Source organism: Psammomys obesus, unplaced genomic scaffold (genome assembly GCF_907164565.1).
Source record: "Psammomys obesus unplaced genomic scaffold, mPsaObe1.curated_primary_1811, whole genome shotgun sequence".
NCBI lineage: Eukaryota > Metazoa > Chordata > Mammalia > Rodentia > Muridae > Psammomys > Psammomys obesus.
Window position 1 is genome coordinate 2,891,338 of NW_026587215.1, and position 24,772 is coordinate 2,916,109.

A 24,772-nucleotide genomic window follows, 5' to 3' on the forward strand; every position below is an offset into this window, starting at 1 on the left:
ACTAGGTGTGGAGAGCTGCCATGCTTCTCATCCCTGTTAGTACTCCTTGCTGGGCTTTGTCACTTTACTCCGTCTGCTGGTATCTCTTCATGGTTTCAATTTGCGTTTTTCTAACTGACATGTAATTAAGCAGCTTTTCATGTATTTAGGGACCATTTATATGTTTTCTTCAGTGAAGTTCTTACCAGTCATTTTGCAGGTTTTCCATGGGCTGATATTTTCTCATTGATTCTTAGATAACCTTTTATGTTCCGGATGATAGTCCTTTGACTGAGTTGTGTGAGTTACTGATCAACAACACTCTTCCTTTTTCATCCTGTAAACCTGTTTACCCAAGGAGAAGTGCTGACAGCAAAGCTGGAGAATGAGTGTCTCAGGCTTTCACTTCTGTTCTAGATACTGTAGTGACATGGCCCTGTGGGTGTGCACAGCGCACGGCCTGGCACTGGAGTAAGCCGCATCATAGTACTGACTGCTGCTGACCTGTGGTGCTTGCCTTTGCAGGTGGAACAGGAGGATTTTGTAATGGAAGGGCATGGCAAGACTCCACCTCCTGGAGAAGAAAGCAAACAGTGAGTCACAGTTTATTAAAAGGGCCCTGGTACAGATCCCCAGAAGCAGTTGGTTCAGTGTGCTGCGAGCATGTTTGCTGGGCTGTGTAGACGTCGCAGATATTGCAGAGCATGCCAGTTGCTTTGTTGATGCCTTGCTTCTATTTATAGACTAACTAGAGGGACAAGAAAGTTGGCTTTGTTGTTTTTCACACTTGGCTAATCAAAATTTATGTTATGCTTAAGCAAAGGCTTTAAGGCTCAGGATGTTCCAAATTGAACTAATTAAGTTTGGGTGTTTTCCAAAGAAAGTATGAAAATGGTGCTTCCTTTCCTTAGCAATGTCTTCATGACGGAGGCAATTAATGGGCTGTCTGCACACTCCAAGTGTGAGTTTGTCTGCATAGCACTTCCTGAAATTCAGTTCTAGGGATAATTGAAACTTCTGATCACTAGTAAAGTAACAAAGTTTTTAATCCGATGGAAAAGGGCTAAAATACCATAAGTAGCCAACATTCTCAGTAATTCAGGATTTATCTCCTCCAACTTCTGAAAAGGTGGCTGGTTTTAAACTTAAATTTGGTACCTTTGGTGTTTTTGTTGTTGTTGTTGTTTTAGTGGTGGAATTGATCTTATTTTCCCTTAAGCTGTCACAGAACTTAGAAAATTGTATTTCAAAGCAGACTGGTTTTTCATATGCCCTTTTAAAGGAAAAACAACTTAAGACGGGCTTAAAGCACTGACATAACTCCCAAGTTTTATTTAGACAGTAGTTTTCTAAATTGAATGGGATGGTGATTCATGAGATTTACCAAAAATCTATAAAGAAAACTCTCATCTTTCTACCTCTTTTTTTTTTTCCTAGAAAATAGTTTATTTTGGTGTATCTTAAGAAAATGATGTTTCCTAAACCCTTAAGAATGAATTATGCAGAGTAGAGTGCTGCCAGAAGGCCACATTCATTAAAGAAGAGTGCCTTGCCTTGTGTTTGTTGTGAATGGGAACCAGGAGATCTTCACAGCCCTTGAATTTGCTAAGCTAGCAGTTTTATAAATAGCTCATAGTATAAATCCTAACTTTGCTCCATTCTGTTTAATGCACTTTCATTTTAGATGGGCTGATGGCATCAATTCCTCTTTAGGGAATTAGAATGCCAGACATCTATTTGGTTCAGTAAAAAGGCAGGAGAAATACTTCAGGAGATTTTCTCCATGGTCCCAATCCACTCTCCTATCCCCCAATATTGTCCTATAAAAATCACAGTTGCATTTGTCAAGGGCTTTCTGTATTTAAGGTAGGTACATGCCATTGTTAATGGCTCGGTTAGTTTTTTGTTTTGTTTTGTTTTGTTTTGTTTTTTCTTTAAAGAGTCACCTATTTTTATTTTAAGTGTACGGATGTTTTGCCTGCATGTACATCTGTGCACCACATGCATGCCTGATGCCCATGGAGGCCAGAAGAAGGCATCAGATCCCCTGGAACTGGAGTTACAGATGTGTGAGCTGCTATGTGAATGCTGGGAGTCAAACCCCATTTTTCTTTACCACTGAGCCATCTCTACAGTATTATTTCACTTGCAGCATATAGTCTCCATTTTACTCAGAGGTCCACCTGTGTCAGCACAACTCAAAATAGAATTTAAGATTTGGTCCCAGATATTGCTTACTTTAAGGTGCTTATAATTATTCTGTCAGTTCTTTAGCTGTCCCTGAGCAGTGCTCAGAAGGGACTGTGGTTAACACAGTAACAGCAGTCAAGGCCAAAGTCTCATGAGGAATAGGAAGTTGGGAAAAATAGTGAAAGAACATGAAGACTACTTCTTAGACACTAAGGAAAGTTAATGCTCTTTAGATGGTGTCCATTTCCTAAACAAACCTGTCTTTGTCTTCAGAGGCCTCTTTGGTAACTTTCACCTGTCCTGAGTTGGCTTCTTCCAGGACTCAGAAATTCTTGGGGGGCAGATTCTGCACATGTTTAGAAAATTTCAAACAGCACCATTAAATTTGAATATCTTGTGTGGTATCTTTACCATTCTCTAAGCCCCCCAAACCTTGAGACGTTGTGTGGTTTGGCTTGGTCCTAAGGATGGATTTGTTAGGTGAGCACTGTGGTCCCCACTCTTCTTTGTTTTTGTTCATTCTTTAGTTGTTTCATTCACTCTGGGTCTGCTCTGTTACCCAGTATTTAAGTAACTAAGCAGAAATGTGTCTTCTCTCCCTGAATATGTTTACCCTCTGTGAGGGTCAGAGGGAAGTAGCTTTGTTCTTTTGTTTGAGGAAAAATAAATAAATTTTTCATTTATTTGTTTCATGGGTTCTGTTTTTTGTTTGTTTTATTTCCTGTGGTGCTGGTGATTGGACCCAGGTTTTGCAAATGCTAGGTAAATGCTCTGCCACTGTGATCTATACCTGGTTCCTAGACAGACTCCAACAAGTTGATTTCCCAAAATTGCTCATTTACTGGTAAGACAGGGTATATACTTATGGAAGGAGGGCAGATGGAGCACAAGAATTATAAAATTTACTCTTAAGGATTAAAACCAAATTTATTTTGTTTTTCTGAAGATTTATTTATTTATTTTATGTTTATGAGTGCTGTATCTGCTTCTATACCTGCATGCCATAAAAGGGCATCAGATCCCAGTTATAGATGGTTGTGAACCACCACGTGGTTGCTGGGAATTGAACTCAGGACCACTGAAAGAGCAGACAGTGCTCTTAACCACTGAGACATCTCTCCATTCCCCCAAATTAATTTTGTTAGCTGGTCTATCTTTTTTTCTCTGTTTTCCATTTAATACATTGACCACAACAACTACTCAACACAGCATTATATTCTGATACTTGTTCCAATACAACTAAGTTTTATTAACAGGAAGACTTAGGTTTCTGTATACTCTGTTGTGAAAAAAATAATAGGCTTCTGGTTCTGGGTCTGCAACTTAGTGGTAGATCACTTGCCTAGCATGTACATGGCCTTGGACTTGAGTTCCCCATGGCTGCAAGAAAGAAAAAGAATGGACTTTTAAATTGAGTGTGATACTCAAGCCTGTAATCCCAACACTTGGAAGAAGGAAGCAGGAGAATCAATTCAAGGTTACCTGTAAAGGTAACTTTTATTTGCCTGATGCAAGTGTCATCTCAGAGGTTTACTGCAGAATAAGCTCACTAATTCTACCTCTTTCTGAACTGTAGCTGGCTGGTTCAAACTCCTCTCCAAGTTGACTGATTCAGTATGGCTTCTTCTGGCTTTTGACTGAATTGTTCTGCTTGGCCTCAAACTAACTCTAGCAATTTGTTCTAATTTTCTGGCTCCTTCTCATTCTGTCTTTATCTGTGTGTAGCTTGTTCTCGTCACAACTTGTCTCTATAAAACTGTGCCAGTAAAACTAGGATACAGAAGAACCTGTCTCCAGCAACAAAAAGTATCTGCTTATGAATGGATTCATCTGGGAGTGCAGTGCCTAGTTCCAACCAATTCTGTACCCCTATTCTTGGAGCCCCCCCTCACCTCCCCAAGGGGTATATAGCCTTTGTTCTCTGGAATTAAAGTTGAACTAGCTCCCTGCACTGGTTCCCAGGATGCGTGATCCCCGTACAGTGCTCGCCAGCCATTCCAGGCCTGCTTCTTGTCTCCTGCCCCTCCTGACTTCATGGGCTGGTGGGAGACAGCCCCCAGGCAGGAGGAGAACTGCACTAAGTAAGCTCTGGATGCTTTTTTGTAAGGTTCTCCTCAGATGCCTATGAGACTGGTCTCTTGTATACTGAGGTGGTGACACTAACCAGTGATAGATAGGGTATCTCATATTGCTTACAGGGAATTGTGGTTAATTTAATAGAAGTCTTGCTTTATTTTGCTTTTTTGTTTGTTTTGAGGCAGGGTTTCTGTGTATAGCCGCTGACTCACTTCATAGACCAGGCCAGCCTCAAACTCACAGTGATCTACCTGCCTCTGCCTCCCTGAGTTTTGGGATTACAGACAGGTATGCACCACCACCTCAGCTTTGTTTGTTTGTTTGTTTGTTTGTTTGTTTGTTTGTTTGTTTTGGAGACAGTGTCCTACTTTTTAGTCAGGGGTGGCCTTGAACTACTTATGTAGACCAGGCTACTTATGAGACCTTATCCTCAGATGCATAGAGCTGCCTCTTGAATACTGGGATTGAAGGATTACACCATCACACCTAGCCTACTTTGCCTGTTTGTGTTTTTTTTTTTTTTTTTTTTTTTTTTTTACAAATACTATAACTTTATGGAATCTTTTAGTAGAAAGGAAAGGTGTGAGAGCTGGATGTGGCGGTTACATTCAATTTCAGAATTCTCATCCTAGCACAGGGGAGGCAGAGGCAAGAGGATCAGGAGTTCAAGGCCAGCCTTGACTGTAAAGCAAGTTCTAGGTCACCTGGCCTACATGTTGACCTTGCTTCAAAAAATAAAAAATGTAAAAAATAAATGCAAAAAAGGAAAGGAAGGAAGAAAGAAAGTGGTATTTTAAGGCTCTTTCTCAGAGATATTATTATCATGTGCTTATAAAATGTTTTGAATCTTAAATATTACATAAATAGAGGTGAAAATGTATGTTCACATCCAGAATCTCCTGAAGTACCCTGAGGGGAAGCTAGTGTATGTTATGACCATTTAATGAGATGGATGGCTAGCTCTGCCCTCAGCACCCTCCTTGGATTCCTCTCTCCACCAGGAATCTGTAGATGACGTAGGGACACTAGGAAAGTACAGCCCGAGTACACACAGCCGAAAGGCCAGGCTCAGGGGGCCTTCTCCTAGACCCCCGGCTTTGCGAGCAAGGGTGGGGATTTTCATCACCTTCGTCTCTACCCAAGAAGTACCTACCACACAAAAGCACCAAGAAATACATGTTGAATAAATGAAGATGGCCCTCAATTCCCACTCCTGTTCCGTACACCCACTTGGAAAATGCGAGGTAGGAGGTTATCAAGAACCCTAAATTTCTAGGATGTTATTTGTTAATAGCAAAAGAAAAGTGGCTAGTGGCATGCTGTTTGACTTGATGTCCAGAGCAGGCAAGCTCTTTGCTTGCTTACCTCCTTCCTTCCTTCCTTCCTTCCTTCCTTCCTTCCTTGTTTCAGGATAACCTCAAATCAGAGATACACCTGAGCTTTAGGATCAAAGGTGTGTGCCTCTGGTCCATATTTGATATCCAGAGCTTTCTTGAGTATTCCAGCAGATAGATTAGCTTGTTACTGCTTTTTTCAAGTGTTTCTGTAAGACTATCATTGCTTATTATTTACTTTGTATAAAATATATTTGCAGCCTCTTGGCTGCCTTTTTCTTAAGGATTATGTCTTATCTCTGGGTTTCTAATGGCCCCTTTGAGATACTTTCTAGCCTGCCCACAGATCTGCCCTGCTGTTTCAGGACAGATCCTCCTAGTGCCTGTGCTGCCCTGTGCATGGGTGATCCACCCTCCCAATGCCTCTGTTCAGACACAGGCATGTTACTTTCTTGCCAATAATAAATCACGTTTTCTTCTTTTTATTTAATCCTCTCTCATATATTACATCCCGACTGCAGTTTTCCCTCCTCTCCCCCAGGAGACCTCCCCCAGGTCTGTTCTTCCTGCCTCCCCTTTCTCCTAATCCACTCCACCCCCTCCACCTCCCCTCAGAAAAGAGCAGGCCTTCCAGGGTCATCAACCAAATACGGCATAACAAGCTACGGTAAGACCAGGCACATATTCTCACATCAAGGCTGGACAAGGCAATCTGGTAGGAGGAAAAGAATTCCAAAGACAGGCAAAAGAGTCAGAGACAGCCCCACTCTGACTGTTAGGAATCTCATAAGAACAGTGAGCTACACAATCGTAGCATATATGCAGAGAACCTAGGTCAGATCCCTATGGGCTTCCTGATTTCTGTGGGCCCACTTGAGTCCCAGTCAGTTGATTCTGTGGGCTGTATCTTGTGCTGTTCTTGATCCCACTGGCTCCTCCAGTCCTTTCTCCCCATCCTCCACAGGCCTTCCTGAGCTCTCCTTAATATCTGGCTGTGGGACTCTGCAACTGTTCCCATCATTGTTGGATGAAGTCTCTCTGGTCTCTTTGATGATTATACTAGGCTCCAGTCCAGCACATCCTGCAGGCATGACAAACTGTAGGTTGGAGGTTTTATGACTGGGTTGATGTCCCAGTCTCTCCACTTGAGGCCTTGCTTGGTTACAGAGGCTGGCCAGTGCAGGCTCCATGTTCCCCACTGGGTGTCTTTACTAGTGTCAACCTCATAGATCCCATAGAATTTCCATTGCGCTAGGTTTCTATCTGGCTCCCGAAATGCCTCTATCACAGTCGTGTCTCCATATTTTCTCCTTCCTTTCCTCCAACCTGATCTTTCCTTTTTCCATCCACACCTCCCCTCCTCCACCCAAGCAATCTATGTCCTCTCCTCAGGAAGATCCTTGCATCTCCTCTTAAGCTCTCTTCGGTCTGTGCATTGTAGCATGATTATCCTAATATCCGCCTGTAAATGAGGATCTGTCATGCTTGTTCATGTGGTTCTGAGTTACCTCACTCAGGGCGATTTTTTTCCTAGTTCCTCCATTTGCTAGTAAATTTCATAATGTTATTTTTTTTAACAGCTGAGTAATACTCCATTTATTCAATATACCACTTTTTTTTTTAATCCATTTTTTGGTTGAGGGACATCTACATTGTTTACAGTCACTGGCTATTATAGATAAAGCTGCTATAAACATAGTTGAGCAAATGTCCTTGTGGTATGATGGAGCATCCTGCTGGGTCTTGAGGTAGATTGATTCCCAATTTTCTGAGAAACAGCCATATTGATGTCCAAAGTAGCTGTACAAATTTGCACTCTCACCAGTGTTGGGAGTGCTCCGTTGCTCCATATTCTCACCAGAATGAGATGTCACTGTTTTTTATCTTAGCCATTCTGACAGGTGTATAATGGAATCCCTAAGTTGTTTTGATTTCCACTTCCCTGATGGCTAAGGATGTTGAACATTTCTTTTTCTTGGCCATTTGAAATTTCTCTGTTGAGTATTCTGTTTAGCTCTGTACTCCATTTTTAATTGGATTATTTAGTTTTTTGATATCTAGTTTCTTGAGTTCTTTATATATTTTGGATACTAGCCCTTGTCATATATAAATCAGGGTACTTAACACCTACCACCTTAAAGATTGATTTTACTATTGTTGTTGTTATGAGAACATTGAGAATCCTTTCTCTTAGATATTTGAAACATGAAATACAGCTTTCAAAACCTCAGGACCTACCCCAGTGGCATATCTTGTTAGATTAGGTAGCACACACTCCTAATCCTTCCCAAACAGTTCTACCATCTTTGAACCAAACATTCAACTGTGTAAGCTTAAAAGGGCCATTTTCATTCAATCCACCACACTGGCTTACTTAATTTGTCTTCCAAGATTTACCAGTGTTACAAATGACAAGATTTCGTCTCTGATGGTACACCAACAAATATTTACCTAAGTTGAAGAACTAAATAAAAAAATGGCAATTTAGTTTTAAAATGACAAACTGGGCTTCTTAGTATAATCCTATAATTACAGCTCTCCATGGTTTAAGACCAAAAGGTTTGTTTCTCTTCCAGAGTACCTGGGTTTGATTCCCAATAACCACATGACATCCCGTAACTGTTTATAACTCTGGTTGCAGAAGATATGGCCCCCTTACCTGGCTCTGAGGGCATCAGACACAGACGTTGTACACAGACATACATGCAAGGAAACCACCCATACATGTAAAATTTAAAGTAAAATGTGTACACAACGTTTTAATGTTCTGATTGTTTATTTTATTTTTAAATTAAGGTTTGGACTGGGAAGATAGCTTATCCACTGAAGTGCTTGGGGATCTAAGCTAGGTTCCCAGAATCTATGTATGAAAATGCTCACCTTGAGATTGTGTACTTGTTGTTTTAGCACTGTGGTGGTGGAGACCGGGTAGGGGAGATGGGGGATCCCTGGGCTCACTGGCCAGCTAGACTAGTCTATGTGGTGAATTCTAGGCTCAAAAGAGACTTTGTCTCAAAACGAACAAACAAAAATGTGTGTGCAAACAGTGTATGTGGAATGACAGTTGAGATTATCCTCTGACCTCTCCACACATGTGCACATATGTTTATGTGTATACCCACACAGGAACACATACACACAAGGAATTTGAGGCTATTTTTGATGTTGTTGTGCTAGATGAACCCAAGCCCATGGCGGGAAAGCACCCTATTGCTAAGCTGCATTTGCAGCCCCAGAAATTTTTTTTTAAGATTTGTGTGTGTGTGTGTGTGTGTGTGTGTGCGTGTGCATGTATGCACATACACTATATTTATATACATATATGAGTGGTCTGTCTTCACACCAGAAGAGGGCGCCAGATCTCATTGTAGATGGTTATGAGCCACCATGTGTTTGCTGGGAATTGAACTCAGGACCTCTGGAAGAGCAGCCAGTGCTCTTAACCACTTCTCTCCAGCCCTTTGGGAGGGTTTAAAAATGTTTTTCCTGCCAGATGAGGTGATGTGAGCTTGATTTATTAACATTCTACTTTAGAAGGGCTGAAATTGGAAAGATGGCTCAATGGTTAAGAGTTCTTGTTGCTCTTCCAGAAGACCTAAGTTTGGTACCCATTTGGGGCAACTTATAACTGCCTGTGGCTCCATTCTAACAGATCCAGTGATCTCTTTTGGCCTTTTTGGATGCCTATACAAATGCGTGTACAAACACACAAAATAATAATAAAGCTGGTCATAATAGTGCATGCCTTTAATCCCAGCACATGGGAAGTAGAGTTAGGAAGATTTCTCTGTATTTGAGGCCAGCTTGGTCTAAGTACCAAGTTACAGGACAGCCAGGACTATATAAAGAAATCTCTCTCAAACAAAGAAAAAAGAGAAAATGAGAAGAAAAAAATAAACATCTTTACAGTTCTAATTCATAAATATAATAGATTAAAATAGTAGCATTCTAATTTCCAACATAATCTGAAGCATATTGAATGTTGTATTGGGGATTCTTGGGTAGTTTGGGATACTGTTTCTGCCTTCCAACTATGTTGAAGGTAAGACTGCAGAAACAAAACTCACAGTTACATTTTTTCTCATCCTCCTCCCTTGCTGCATTGTTTGGTAGTATTGAAGTTAGAAAAATTTAAAAAGCCTTTGCTTTTGTCTCTTCGGCTTCCTTTTTTTGGCAAATGGCAGACCTCATCCTTGGAACTCAGTTTAAGGGACTAGAGGTATACATAGCTAAATTGGAAGGGTGCCTAGGTACCATATACAAAGCCCTGGGTTCAGTCTCCAGCATCTAGTAAAACTGGGCTTGGTGGCTTGTCTCTGTAACACCAGCACCTAGGAGACAGAGGGAGAGGAGGATCATGCTCAGCCATACAGTCAGTTTGACCAGGCCTGGAATAAAAAGAAGAGAGAATAAAGGAGAATAATAATAATAAAATTTTAAAAAGGAAAGGAAAGGGAGAAAATGAAAACTCTATCAGAATTTTTATTTCTTTTCTTTTCTATTTTTTTTTCTTTTTTCTCTGTGTAGCCTTGGCTGTCCTGGACTTGCTTTGTAGACCAGGCTGGCCTCGAACTTACAGAGATCTTCCTGCCTCTGCCTCTTGGAATGCTGGGATTACAGAAGTGCACCACCGTGCCTGGCCAGTTCAGAATTTTAAATCTCACCTCTACTGTGAAAATTTTTTCTCTCATTTTTATTATGACACCATGATTGATCGATTGATTGGTTGAATGATTTTGTAGTGTTAGGGATTGAAACTAGGGCCTCACACACATTAGGCAAGTGTTCAAACATTGTCTTTTCAGATAATAAACAGCTTTACAACTTCCTGTACGTGGTTCTGAGCAAAATACCTGCTACACAGTAGGTACTCAAATAGTGACTTAGTAGGTGCTCAAGTAGTGACCATTGAGCCCAGAGCCTGCCTTTCTCTACAGTTTTATCTTGTGTGTGTGTGTGTGTGGAGGGCAAATAGATATGTTTAATTTTATTTAAATACTATATAATACATACATGCAATAAAACATTGGCTATACTGCAAATGTGTAATTTTTTATGTTTTGTGTAACAGAAGAAACTGAATGAAATGTAAAATAAAATAGTAAAAACAATTTTTTTCAAAAAAGAACAATATCAAATGTAATCAGCACCAAAGCAGAGACCATAAATCAATGGAACAAATAATGAAGTTCAAGGATAAACCCTCATGTATATGGGCAATGAGCTTTGACAAAGATGCAAGAATAAAAGTATAAAGCATTTTCCAAACTCCTGCTGAGAAAATGGAATATCTCTATGCAGAGTGTGAGCTTTAATCCATATCTTACACACACACGTGCGACAGTTTTCAAAGGCAGTTTATGGGCTTAAGCTTAATTTCTACAGTTGTGAGATATTCCACCATACAACACGAGGCAATGAGTTTGAATTCAGTAATTCTCTTTTGTTAATATAGTTAATTCTTTGAGTATTTCTGTGTATGGTCTTTCTATTTGTTTGTTTAAGATAGAGTCTCACTAGATAGTCCTGAGTGGACTGAGATTCACCCTGCCTGCCTCTACCTTCCTAGTGCTGGCTTTAAAGGTGTGTATCAATAAACCCAACTGATACAGTGTATTTTGATCATATTCATTCCCTATCCTTCCCCTAACTCCTCCTAGATACATCCTACCATCTCTTCCCAACTTCATGTCTAATTTGTGCTACCTATCAATGCATAGACATTGAACTGTCTACGGGAGCATGGTTGACCTTTGCAGGACCACACTGCTGAAGAAAACCGACTCTCTCCCTTCTCCAGTACACATCAACTGTCATGAGCTCCCTAGCTAGGGATTGGGACTGATGAGCCCCTAACCTCTCTATGCTGGACTATTGAAAGACTTGATCTGGGGCAGGGTGCCCTACCTGATAGAAATCCAAGAGGATGTTGATATCGTCATGTCCAGAAGCACTGTTTTCCCCTAATCCTTCCCAATCTCTCTGTCTCTCAAAATCTTTTTACTCCTTCTCTCAAGATTTTCTCTGAGCCTCAGTGAGAGGCTCTGTCATATACTTTTCCCATTTATGGCTGAAAATTTTACAGATACATATTCTTTTCACTTTCACCAGATAAAAGTTTCCACATTAGTCACTGTCTCCTGCACAGATAAGCTTCTCTGATGAGAGCTGAGAACTACACTTATCTAGGTTTTTAGAGAGCAATTTGATACCACATCAGTTTAGAAAAATAATAGTAGTAGGTTAACCCCATAAAGCCTATGGTCTCCTCACCAACGGGTTCTGGGTCAGTATATACTGCCAGGTGTATATTAGCCCTCAATGAGTGTTAGACCTTAAATCCATTCAGAAAATAGTTGGTTACTCCTATACCATATGTGCTGCTATTGCGCCAATTGGTGTATCTTGCCAGTCTGGTCCTTACTGTAGCCTACAGGATTCCCAGCCGGGTAAGACTGCTGAGAACTTTCTTTTGCCAGCCAGCTACATGCACCTTTCCTTACTGTGAAAGCTAACCCGTAGGAGAGGAAACTTCCCTGTTAGAATCAACTTGATTTCTTCATGTCCTGTGACCAAAGAGGGTGGTATCTTGAGCAATAGTGTCTTAGCATCAAGCCTGGTGGACAGCCAACAGCAGTGCCAGTAGCCTGTATTATTTTGGGGGTCCTTAGGACATCTCAGACCAACAACACTTTGAGGGGCAGATATCTCAGTGCTAGACTATTTTGTTGTTTTTGTTTTTTGTTTTATCAAGATAGGGTTTCCTCTGTGTAGTCCTGGATGTCCTGGAACTCACTCTGTAGACTACAGTCTGGCCTCAAACTCAGAGATCCTCCTGCCTCTGCCTCCCAGGTTCTGGGATTTAAAGTGTGAGCCACGACTTCCCAGCAGCACTAGACTTTTTATTTGGCCATCTGTGGCTTCTAGGAGGAGTATTATCTTATATGTAGGGTCATTCTAATTATGTGCACACACACACACACAGCCCACTTATGAAACAGTCAGTTTCCATATGGGTTTTTTTCTTGTTTTAGGTTTATTTTTATCTTTTATGTATGAATATTTGCCTGCATGTATGTATATCCTTGAACTAGAGTTACAGACAGTTTTGAGCCACCATATAGATGCTGCAAACTGAACCCAGTTATCTGCAAGAGAAGCCACAAGTTGAGAACCATTGATCAAGGGTGTGTTTTCAGTAAGAAAGCCAGGATGAGCTCCTGGAGACAAATCTTACCCCATATCTCTCAAAGCAGCCATAAAACTGCCCGATGCTTGGTATGCTTGTGTTTGGAGACTTTGAAAGCTCTGACCCTTCCTTATAGAAACAAGGAAAGATAAAGTCTGTAAAAATACATAATTTGATTTATTATTGCGTTCACAGTTTTTTTTTATATTTTAAAAGAATTTTTATAATTTTGCTTCTGAAGTTCTTTGGCCAAAAACAACTGATTTAATTTATAATAATCTAAGACTTTTTGCTGGGCTCTTTTGCTACTGTTTTGTTGTGTTGTGTTTTGTTTTACTTGCTTGTTTTGAGGCAGAGTCTCTCCTGTTGTCCATCCTGACTGATTTCTTGTGTACCTGAAACTGGCCTTGACTTCCTGATACTCTGCCCTCTACCCCCTAGGTTCTAGTATTGCATTTGTGCTTTACCACGCACAGTGCCTTGATTTTTCTTGAGTTGATTTTGACACTTTGTATTTTCCCTACCATCCATTAAATTGAATGCACTTTCCCTTCATCATTCCTGACAGGATGGTATAGCCATGTAGCTATATATAGCTATAGCTGGCTTTTAGTTGTTGCAGGTGTGTGCCATAGGTAGTGGTTATTGAACCCAGGGTCTCATGTATGCTAGGTCCCAGCTTCTTTTTAAAATTATGATGATGTTACTTTTTGTGTGTATGGGTCTTTGGGCTCCATGTACATCTGTGTACCATGTACATGCCTGGTGCCTGTGGAAGCCAGAAAAGGGTGTGGGAGTGCAAGGGACTGGAGTTACAGATAGTTGTAAGCTGTTGTGTGGGTGCTAGGAATCAAATCTAGGTTCTCTGGAAGAGCAGCAACTACTATTAACTGCTGATCCATTTCTTTAGTTCCAAGCCATAGCTTTTTGAAACCGTGGGTTGTGATCCTATATAGGACTGTGTAACTGAATGTGAGGGTTGTAAAAATACTGGGCAGCAGTAAAACATTCCTGAATGCACAATGACTAAAAATTGGTTCAGAGATCAAATGCGTGATTAATCTGAGGTGTCTGCAGCAGTGCTCACCTGTGCTGCTTTGTGGGCCTTCACTGTACTCTTGTACACACGCTTTCACGTGGGGCAGTGCCAGCAGATGTTGCCCGAAACGCCTTGGCTCAGGCTCAAGACTGTGGTATGTTTGATTGCAGTGTTTTCCCTTTCATACAGACTGGTCTACTCTTACAGGAGCATAACATTTTAATTATGGAAAACAGACTTAATATATTTCCCCATTGTCATTCTTCAGCATTAAGTATAAATTGGTATATCTCTGGATTGTATTGTTGTCTTTGAATGTTAGATTTTAAAGATTGCTATTTAAACTGCTGTTAATAATATATATCTTTGGACGAATTTTGGCTTGGGATTAGGAGAAAATTCTAAGAGTTTCTGAAATGGCCCTAAATGTATTTCTGCATTTTGTACTATGTACAAATATGTGAATGATGTTCCCAATGTTAGTGAGTATAAAATTAAAATATTGATCAGCTCTGAAAATATTAAAGATCCCCTATGCCCTACAGTATCAAATATTTGGCTAACATTTAATTCATGTAAAATAACTGAAGTATGAATATTTGTTCTGGTCTTTAATAAATGTTACAAATATATCAAAGAATTATTTTAAAATATTTTTCATGATTTATTATCAGTAAATATGTTATTTGCGCACCTGTTTTATTTCTTGAGTGTGTGTGCATTTGTGTCAGTGGATGTGGAGGCTAGAGGCCAGCCTCTGGTGTTCAGGTGCTCTTCTCACATGGGTGATTGAACTCAGTTCCTTAGGATGGCATGGTGGATACTTTACTGACAGCACTCCTTTCCCAGACCATTGTTTATTTTTTGAGACAGTCTCATGTAGCTCAGGCTGGTCTCAAATTCACTGTGTTGCCCGAGGCTGGCCTTGAACTCCCAAATGGTGGAATTATAGGTGTTTACCACCACCACATGTTCTGTATAACTATGTATCTATCGACCTGGGTTGTATAAGAATTGGTCAGGTGAAGAAAGGTTATAAGAGCGAAAGGAGTAAGAAGCTCTGTGTAGTCTCAAGTAAAATAGGAAATAGATTTAAGCATCTGTGCAATAAGACTGTGCTTCAGAGAATAGAGACAACAGAATAAAAATTTGTGACCATCACAAATTGAAACAAGGTGGCCGTGTAGTCAGTCTCCACCCGTCTTCACGGAGTGAGCATGTTCCACATAAGGTTTCCATGACTCATCCAGAAGGTATTGGAAGGGTAGAGATGGGTTAATGTTCAGAGTTTCTAGCCTGGGAGTCTCCTGCCTTTGCCCAAATCTCAGTTGTCAGTCCAGGTCTCCGTCAGTCTGGCTGGCAGTGGAGGTGCTTTATACCACAGAGTATCGGTGTTGCCAGATTGACTGGGCAGTGGCCTCTGCTTGCCCCAAAGCAGCTCCTTTCCTGTTCTTTTCTGAGTGGAAAAGTGGAGGGGATAGTGTAAAGGCCTAGAAAGCCAGAAAGACAAACACTTAGAATTTACACTGAGTTACCAGGTTCTATGCAAGGAAAGCCCGGCCTTCAGAGTCCTTGGTTCTCCGCTCACTCTCTCCTGCCAGCCTCGTTCGTTTGGGAAAAGCACCGTGGCCAGCCTACTCTTTCTGTTTCTTTATGTCCCTAAAGAATTCTTAAAATAGATAGAATGGATGGGGGTTCTTGGAGATCTCTGGCATTCATTCCCCTAAATTACTTATATTTGTTTGTTACCTTCTGTTTAGCCCAGCTCTTCTAAACAGAGCTCCAGGTGATTTCATTGATTCATTGATCCAGCTGCTGTTTGGTCTTCAGTGTGACACCTCACTGAAGATGATGAAGATGGTGGTGTTTGCCAGCAGACAGTTGACAGTTTCTGTCATAAACTAAACAACTGCAGTAGTAAAGTGTGTCCTAGGAGTGCTCAGCGGGAAGGCCTGGCTTGCACTCGAAGGCTCAAGATGTTTGCTTTGGGTAGTGACTGACTCTTTGAGATAGGGTCACAGGATGTCTCTGGCTGGCCTGGAGCTTGCTGTGTAGAGCAGAGGTCCACCTACCTCTCTACTGGGATTAGCAACATGCACCACCACTCCTGGCCTGTGACTAACTTGACCAGAATAAAGTGAACAGAGCCACTGTAGCAAAGAAACCAGAGTCTGGGAGAGATAGCTCAGCAGCTATGAGCACTGGGTACTTTTGCAGAGGACCTGGGTTCAATTTCTGGCACCCACATGGCAGCTCACAACTGTCTGTAACTGCAGTTCCAGGGGAACTGACACCCCTCACAACAGATATACATGCAGGCACAACACCAAGGCACATAAAATAAAATTTTACTATGTTTATTATTCAAATGTTTAAATAAAAACATTTAAAGAAGGAAGGAAGGAAGGAAGGAAGGAAGGAAGGAAGAAAGGAAGGAAGGAAGGAAGGAAGGAAGGAAGGAAGGAAGGAACAAACCAAGGTACCATGACTTACCCACCTCCACACCATACGTTGTCCCAAACGTTGTCCCAGGGAGGCAAGGGCAGGGCTTCTACCTCAAACCCAGGGTTGCTCTGCTAGGCAGGAGGAGTCATGGTGTCTCTGAGGAAGAGGACTTGGGCTGCAGGAAGCTGGGTAGGCTTTAATTGAGTGCCCAGGCTCTGAGAGACTTCCTCAGCTGGGAGGAGATTAAAGATGACTCAGAGCTGCCCAGCCTGGAGGGATCCCTTGGTGAAGTCCTGGCTTAGGCTTTACTTGGGTTTGGGGGAGAGGCTACTGAGTGCTATAGTGACACAATAAGGTGCCAAGTTCAGGGCGGAGAGCAGCTACTGTTCTGCTCTGCTGAGCTGTGTGATTTTGGATGCTGTTTAACCTCTCTGAATTGCCACTCAGTTTATGAATGGGTACAGTAACTTTCCGTCTTTTTTTGTTTTTCAGAGGTAACTAAAAAATCAGCGTGTCCTATTTCATCTTAATCTGAAAACGAAAATCTCTTTTTGTTTAGGTAAAGCTTTGTTTAAGCCCCCTTTTAAAGAGCAGCTTGCCAGTCTGTTCTTGCCCAAACATCTAGAGAATAACTAGCAAGGGAGCCAAGATCAGATCCAGGATCTGCAAGCATCGTTAGCAACTGAGCATATTTCTATAAACCAATGAAGGTTTTTCTATTTTGTTCATCTGTTACCCTTATGGTGTTGCCACTTTCACATGCAGTATCTGTAGGCGGGAGTAGAGGATAACAGCGTTGCACAAATGAAAGCCGATGGAAAAGGGCCGCTTTCTCTTTAAGGCAGCTTCAACTCCAGCGCCCTCCCCTTTCCTGATTGACAACCCTACCCGAAGTCACGTGATCCGCCTCTATTTGAAGGTCACAAAAAGCTGCTTCCTTTAGAGACAGAGGGGGAGAGAGAGAGCAGGAGGGAGAGTGAGCGAGAGAGTTAGTTCAAGCCAAAATGGCCGACAGAGTCTCTGCTGGTTTCTGAATATTTAAAATACAAAATACAGATAGACAAAAAGAATTCATTTTTTGGACCTTTTTCATTTCCATTTCTACCTTGTATGCCTCAATTTGCTGGATTTAAGCACTGCTGCACTTTATGAGGTTGGTAAATATTTTCAATTTTTAAAAACCAATTGATTTATATGGATCGTGTTAACCGTTCTCACTAGTGGTGTTGGAAATCGACATTTCTCTAGCATGGAGACTGGCTTCAGACATTTCGCGAATCTGTAAATCATGCCCGTGATGTACTTTTGGTTCAGCATTTTAGAAATGGAAAAGACTTGGTAAAATATTTAAATTCTGAAGTGATTTAATTGCACTTTTAGTTTATATGTAGCTTTTTATCATTTCTATCATGCAAATAAACGAAGCCGTGAGTAATTGAAATTTGATATTTAGAAAGAGGTTTTTAAAAACACAGACCTCTCCCTCCCCCCTTAAATCTGCTGCAAAAATTTGCATAAATATAAATGGGTTTGCATTCTTTCGACTGCTAAGGCCGACAAAGGATCGGGAGGACTAGCCCTAGAATGGGAAAGCTTCTCTCTCTGTCTCTGTCTCTGTCTCTGTCTCTCTCTCTCAGACCGGGCTATCCTTCCTGGTGATGTGTAGAGCCTAAAGTGAGATACATTTTAAAATGGGTCTGGAGGGTTACCGAACACACAAGATTTAGGGGCTGTAGATTCCCCTGCTTGAAATGCAAGCAGTATGTGGCTCATCCCTCTAATGCGCGGGCTCCTTTGCGCTGGGTCTTAGTGTGTGTTCTCAAATGTGCAGCCAGATGCGCTTTTATTTTGATCGTGCCTTCAACCAAATGGTAGCACTGCCTTGTAAACACGATTGTTTTAAAGATATAAATGGCTTTTTACTGTTTAGAAATTATTTCTTTGCCAGTCTTCCATATACATTGGTCTCCATTTCACATGAAATAAAATATTTTGTTTACTGTTACATTTTTAATGCCAGTTGAGTGCGTGTGTATGGTATGTGCCTTTTTGGACATATATTTGTTGTAAAGTGGTCATTCAGTATCCTAAAATGACTGTCTGTGTGGTCGTTGGTAACCTTCAAAGTGCAGTGCCTCAAGTTAAATTCCATTACTCGTATTGCAGGATTCTGGAAGCCTGCTCGCAGGCTGGAAAGAAAGCCGAAAACTTGCTTTCTCAGGGCCACCTCCCCCTATCATTGTGAGAGTGTGATGTAATGCCTCTCAGTCTAGTGTGCTGAAAGGACTGTAGTTTGTGATGTGGCGGGTAAATTACCCCAACCCCTGACAAAATCCCTCCTCCTCCCCCAGTACATCTTTGGCTCTGAGAAGCCTTGTTTTCTTTCCTCTTTTCTCCTAATTTGTGTCCTCTTGATTTGTGCTGTGGCATATTGGCAAGAGAAAGATACCATTCTTCTAAATCTGCTACAAAGTATAGTTTAGAAAAGACGTGCGAAATATGCAGAGATTGAATTGTCATATCCCACCATTAAATATATAGACTTGGATTAAAGCTAATTAAGCATAATAGAAAATAATTTTGATCAGAAGGGAGCAGTTTTTGTTTTTTGGTTGTTGTTTCCTTTTTAATTAATCTAATTATGATATGCTAAGCAGCTGAGCCTTAAAGTGTTAAAAAAAAAAATGGGGAAACGGCTGGACCATTTTGAAAATTTGACAGTGTGGAAGAGGGTGTGTAGTCTTTTCAAAAGCTTTATTCACTGTTAAAATGGGTTGGCCTCTCGTGCTGAAAATGGCCTGTTTCTTTGGGCCAATTGTGTGTAGATGAAGGGACTTTTCACGCTAATTTAACAAAAAGACTTTCCATTTGAATACGTAAGGATAATTAGTCTTCTGTCTCAGTAGAACCATCATTTTATTATTTTTTAAAGTAATGTTGTTGTTATATTAGTAATGGTTATAAGCAGAGAAGTGCCTAGAGTGCTAAATGCTTCCATGTAAATTTTATGGTGACATAAATTCAGCTTTTGTGTAAGGAGTTAGAAACATTACATTAGAAAGGAAGACACGTTCGACTCTGAATTATCTTTACAGTTTGGATTAATAGAAATTACCTCAGTGATAGGAAGGGTTGCATTGTGCTGGCTCTGAGGAAAATTAGAGCTGGTTTTTGTTGTTTTCTCTGAAAATGAAAGCAATTATTTGGAGCCTTACTTGGTGGGTGATTCATTTCACTCCTGTTTCCTAAGTTGTGGCTGAAGAGAGAGAAAAAACTCAGCTTGCCATGTTTTGCCTTCAGCTTCTTTCTGTGGACTGTAAACATGTGAATGGTAGGTTTATTCCCTCTTGCAAAGAGGAACCAGAGCAGTGTTGGCTCTCCTGGGCAGAGAGGAGAATGGTATTAGAGCACATTAGCAGAATGCTATCCCAGTCACTGACATGTTTTCATAAGTACTCTTTCTCAGAGATGGTGGAGAGGTGAGATAAACAAGACCTGGTCTCATGAATGTTAAGCCCGATGGCTCTGGTGAATGTTTGAAGCACAGCTGCCATTTTGGGTCTAAGTTCCTGCACAGCCAATTCCTATTCTCACCAAATCGTGATAATTCAGAGCAAATAAAGATGAGTAGCACATCCAGTGTGCAGATGGATGGACTTCACTGTGTCTTCTTTAAGGTTTTCTGCTCATAGTATGAGTTGTTGGGTTAAAAACTTTAAAGATGTGTTTGGTGCTATGAGGAGCAAACCCCAGCTGTATTAGAACTTGAATGTGTGCTTTTATGTTTTAAATGACACAGTGTATGCAGAGGAAGTGTCTTACTGGAGAAAGTAAACATAATCCTTAAGCCTCCACCCCCACGCATTTTTTCCTTGTGCTACTTGTGGCTTGAAGCTGTAAGTCATTATTCTCCTGCACTACCCTGTCAGAAAGATATGGCTTGGGTTCCCATCACAGCGTCTGATAATATTTATCAGAAGTGTTTCTGGCCTTCCATCTGCTCTGCACAAAGCATTGGCCTCTTCGATAGATGGTACAAATGTGATGTGCTCTTCAGCTCTGAGTGGCCTTTTGCTCTTTGCTGTCACTGCTGGGACAGCCCTTTAAGAAGTGTCTAAAAATTGAGGCAGAGCCTTCTCCACCTCTGACTTTACCAGATGCTGAAATGAGAGTCGTCAGGGTTTACAGAACAGGCTGAACAGTTACAGTGGTGCCACCAGATAACCCAGGACCGAAGAGTTAAGAGATCCTTATTTTTAACAAGAGTTAATTTACTCTGGTTAAGTGACATAGGTGAATAGAGAATGTACTTGGTCCCTCCCAGTAAATCATTCAACTTGGTTGCATATATGCAGCATTCAGAACAAGTACCTGGCAACAGAGGTATCCCGAGTATTTTCATTGCAAGCCCTTATTTGGAGAACTCAAAATAATTGTCCCTTTGTTAGTTGTTAGTCATCATTTAGATATTAGACTTTAAGTGGAATTTACTATTTCAAGATGGGGTCTTTGAGCATTGGCTGGAGAGGTAACACCATAAGCTAATTGTTTCCCAGTATAGTATTGTTCCTGGATTTATCCTAATCCCTCTTGTCTCACCTGCTTCTTATGCTTAAAACCACGGAGTAGCTGGAGTGACTTGAAGTCACTTCGCCTAAAGAGGGATTTAACCCATGAGGGAGGGATAAATGTTCTTTTTCCTTCTTTTATATATTTCTTTAGCAATCATTCCTTATACCTGATGTACATGCTAAGAGAATCTAAGAATTTTGACCCTCCGTTAATAGCCAGCTACTTGGTATCTGGCATAGCTTGTGTGTAGGATAAAATTCTACAATTTCCTTTACTGATAATCTCGGGATGGATGGTAGTTTTTCTTTCTGCTAGTTCTAGAGCAGTGGTTCTCAGCCTTCCTAACACTGCGATCCTTTAATACAATTCCTCATGTTGTGGTGACCCCACACACACACCATAAAATTATTTCGTTGCTACTTCATTGTAATTTTGCTACTGTTATGAATTATAACGTAAATATATATGTTTTCCTATGGTCTTAAGTGACCTCTGTGAAAGGGTCCTTACCACCCCCCTCCAAAGGGGTCTCTACTTAACAGGTTAAGAACTGCTGTTCTGAAGATTTGCATTTAAAGTTTGTCATGGTAATCTTGTCCTTTTGTTTTCTATAGCTCTACAAAATCTCTTCAAACTTACCTTTTGAGTTATCTCAGTTGCCTTCCAAGTTAACTCTGTAACATCCTTTGTTTTACTTTAATTCCCCTTAATCATTTCACCAAGTATAATTATATACTGCTTGTGTATGAGACACTACACAAAATAACCTTTCCAGAACAGCAAGTATAGCGAAACCTGCGTACTGCTCTGTTGCCAGAGCCTAGACCAAGAGGAGGTGCTCATGAGTAAATGTCTTTGAGTGTAGGGCACAATGGTGTGTATTTATGATTGCAGCACCCAGAGGTAAGGCAGGAGGAGCAAAGGTTTGGAGGCAGCTGTAGCTTTGTATAGAAGACTGGCTTCGTGTTTGTTTGTTTGTTTGTTTGTTTGTTGTAATCATTTGAGTTAGACATAAGTGTAAGGTCACTGTAAAGACATCATAATCTGTGGCCTAGGCTGGCCTGGAACTTGTGGCAGTCTTCCTGCCATGGCCTCCATAGTGTATGGATTACAGGTGTGAGACACGTTGCCTAAAATTAACCAGGAAGGGGCCCTTATAGCCTGCAGACGGCCTCTGTGCTTTCTGGTGACCACTAGGGTCATGAAGTTTGCTCAGGGAGTGAGGGGACAAGGATATGGACAGACTAGAGCCTTTTCTTTTTTAGCAAAGTCCCCATATCCTGTGTTTTGATGTTATTTCCCTCTCCTCTTTCTTAAGGTAATCTGTTATTTATATTTTATTGATTGATTGCATTTATTTAGAGGCAGGGTCTCACTATATAGCTCTGGCTGACCTGGAACTTGGTACATAGACTCAGAGATATGCCTTCCTCTTCTATAAGATTCCTGAGGTTACCGGAGTGTGCCACCATGCCTGGCTGATACGGTCTCTATATTCATTTTTTTTCCAGCCCTACCCCTGTGAATGTTTTCTTGGCTGATTTTCATATGTTCTGTTTTATATCAGAAGTTTTTAGGTAATATTACAGGAATTATTGTAGAGTTGACAAGACAAAGGAGAATGTAAACTATAGTATCCCATTTCATTTTTAATGTTCTGAATACATGCATATAAATATAAAGTATATTTAATCTAATTATTACTACTTTTATTTATTTTTTTACTCAGAAGATGTATTAAATACAAATATAGGTCAGTTGTCCACTTTATAAAATGCTGTTGAATTTATACAAATGCCATAGAAATGGCTTTTACTCTTTAATCTTGGATTTTTTTTTTTTTTTTTTTTTTTTTTTTTTTTTTTTTTTTTTTTTTTTGATGTAGCCTTGATTGTCCTAAACTCACTTTGTAGATCAGGCTGGCCTCCAATTCACAGCTATCTGCCTGCCACTTCCTCCCTGAGTGCTGGGATTACAGGCTAATGCCACCATTCCCTGCAGTCTTGGATTTTATTTTAAACATAATATTGTCGAGCTAGGCGCAGTGGCACATGCCTATAATCCCAGCACTCTGGAAGGCTGAGGCAGGCGGATTTGTGTGAGTTTGAGGCCTGTTGTACAAAGCAAGTCTAGAACAGAAAGGCTACACAGAGAAACCCTGTCTTGGGGAAAAAATACTGTCTATTTAATCATTTATACAGCAAATAATCTGTGAATACATGCTAAGTATTAAAATATTAGCATCATAGAAAAGTATGTGGTAACCAGCTGCTTTCTGATTGATTTGATTGATGCCTGTTCTGATCCACAGGGGAGGAATTCATATCTGATCAAAAGAGTGTGGTTGGGAAGGTCATAGGCACTGCTGTTGCTTGCTAAATGAACATGGTATGCCTGTCAAACTGCTTTCCAATAACTGTGGGTATGCTCATAGCTGTCGGCTATGGGCAGAGAGCCTGCTTCTTTACAGTGGTCTCCATGACTGCAGAGACACACTGGCTGGTCAGATACTGAGGATATGTGACTATTGAATGCACAGCCATAAGTGAGATATCTGTGACTTTCCCCTCTAAAGTCTAGGGAGCATCTTGGAAAAGGGGGCAAAAGGAGTATAAGAACTGGAGAAAGCATGGAGGAGTATAGAATGCAGGCTTCTGGGCATGATATGGCTGACTACCTGTTGAACTCACAGAGTATAAGCATGATTACCCACCCAAGATTTTATTTGAGAACATTCTGACATGGAACCAGGAAAGGCTTTTTGGGGGCCTCATCCCTCCCTGAAGACTTATGTGTACACACATACATATTCAGTGTGTGTTTGTGTGTGTGTGTGTGTATGTGTGTGTGTGTGTGTGTGTTGTGTAGCCACTGGTAAGCTGCCGATCTTCCTGTAAAGAAACCCTCCCTCACACATGCTCCTGTGAGCAATCCAAATAAAATTCATTGAGTCTCAAAGCAGAGCAGCTCATGAAAGAAGATGGAGAGATAGTTGGGAAGAGGAAGAGAATTGGAACTGGAGTGGGAACAAGATGAAAGAGGGGTGGTGAATATGATCAAAATACATTATGAACATGTATGATAATGTCATTATGAGTTAGTATATATAATTGTATGTGTTGTAAAAACAACAAAAAAGTAATATGAAATTTTTCTCTAGGCACTAGTGCTGAATTAGAAAGAATCTAAGTGAGGAGGCTGGCAGGTTCAGAATATTTTTTTGATTACAAAGTAAGATCATGAAAGTAAGCTTATACAAAGGCCCTGCATGCTGCAGGAGCAGACACTGGCATATTTGGGGAGTTTTATATAGCATATGTGGTCATTATTGTTGGGGTGTAATTATGCTTAAGGAGAGAGATGATTTGGGAAATGGAGAATGAAAGTTAAGCCTTGGCAGGAAGCAATGGAGTCTTGTCAACTGCGTGAGAAGTCTGTTTCTCATGAGCAAGTTGGAAAGGTTCTAGGCAGGAGTGTCACTTGTTTAGACTGGGTTTGGGGAATGGCCCAGAGGGCAGCACATGTGACCATTTTGACCATCTGATATAAGAATATTCCAGGTGGTATAGCCAGAATTGACACAGAGTTGGGAAGAAATAGGTGATTCCCAGGGACATTTGGGAAAACTAAACAGACTCTGGGCTGCGCTCCTGTGCAGAACAGTAAATATGATTCGCTGAGTGAGGGTCCATCTAGATGAGAGAGAGGCAGATATGAGGTTGAGGTCATGAATTTAGTTTTGGAGTTATTTTACTTTGTGACTTTTAAATAAAGATCTGCAGAAATTAGAGGTCTAGCCTGAGTTAAAGATTTAAGAATCCTTTGTAGTTTCAAATTTTCAAAATCCTTCTTAAATTGTGTCCAAAGATGGCACACCCATAATATACAGTATAAGGCACAGTGGTGGTAGGAGACATTGTTTTTTAAAGAAGATAAAAGCCAGCCAGC

The 24,772-nt window shown here is 40.8% G+C and overlaps 2 protein-coding genes across 5 annotated transcripts in view; both read left to right on the forward strand.

Annotated features, from left to right (window-relative positions):
* Positions 1–24,772, forward strand: part of Tnrc6b (trinucleotide repeat containing adaptor 6B) — a 221,872-nt gene that overhangs the window by 74,582 nt on the left and 122,518 nt on the right. For 3 of the 4 annotated variants that reach the window (XM_055603110.1, XM_055603107.1, XM_055603109.1), the window contains exon 4: positions 505–572. In XM_055603110.1, coding sequence (XP_055459085.1) covers positions 505–572 — 68 coding nt within the window. Of the gene's footprint in view, positions 1–504; positions 573–17,345; positions 17,406–24,772 lie in introns of those variants that run through there. The other variant, XM_055603108.1, reaches the window with a different exon arrangement.
* Positions 17,375–24,772, forward strand: part of LOC129673351 (UDP-N-acetylglucosamine transferase subunit ALG13 homolog) — a 19,299-nt gene continuing 11,901 nt past the window's right edge. The window contains exon 1 of the mRNA XM_055603111.1: positions 17,375–17,405. The gene's annotated coding sequence lies outside the window, so the exon portion shown is untranslated. The remainder of the gene's footprint in view (positions 17,406–24,772) is intronic.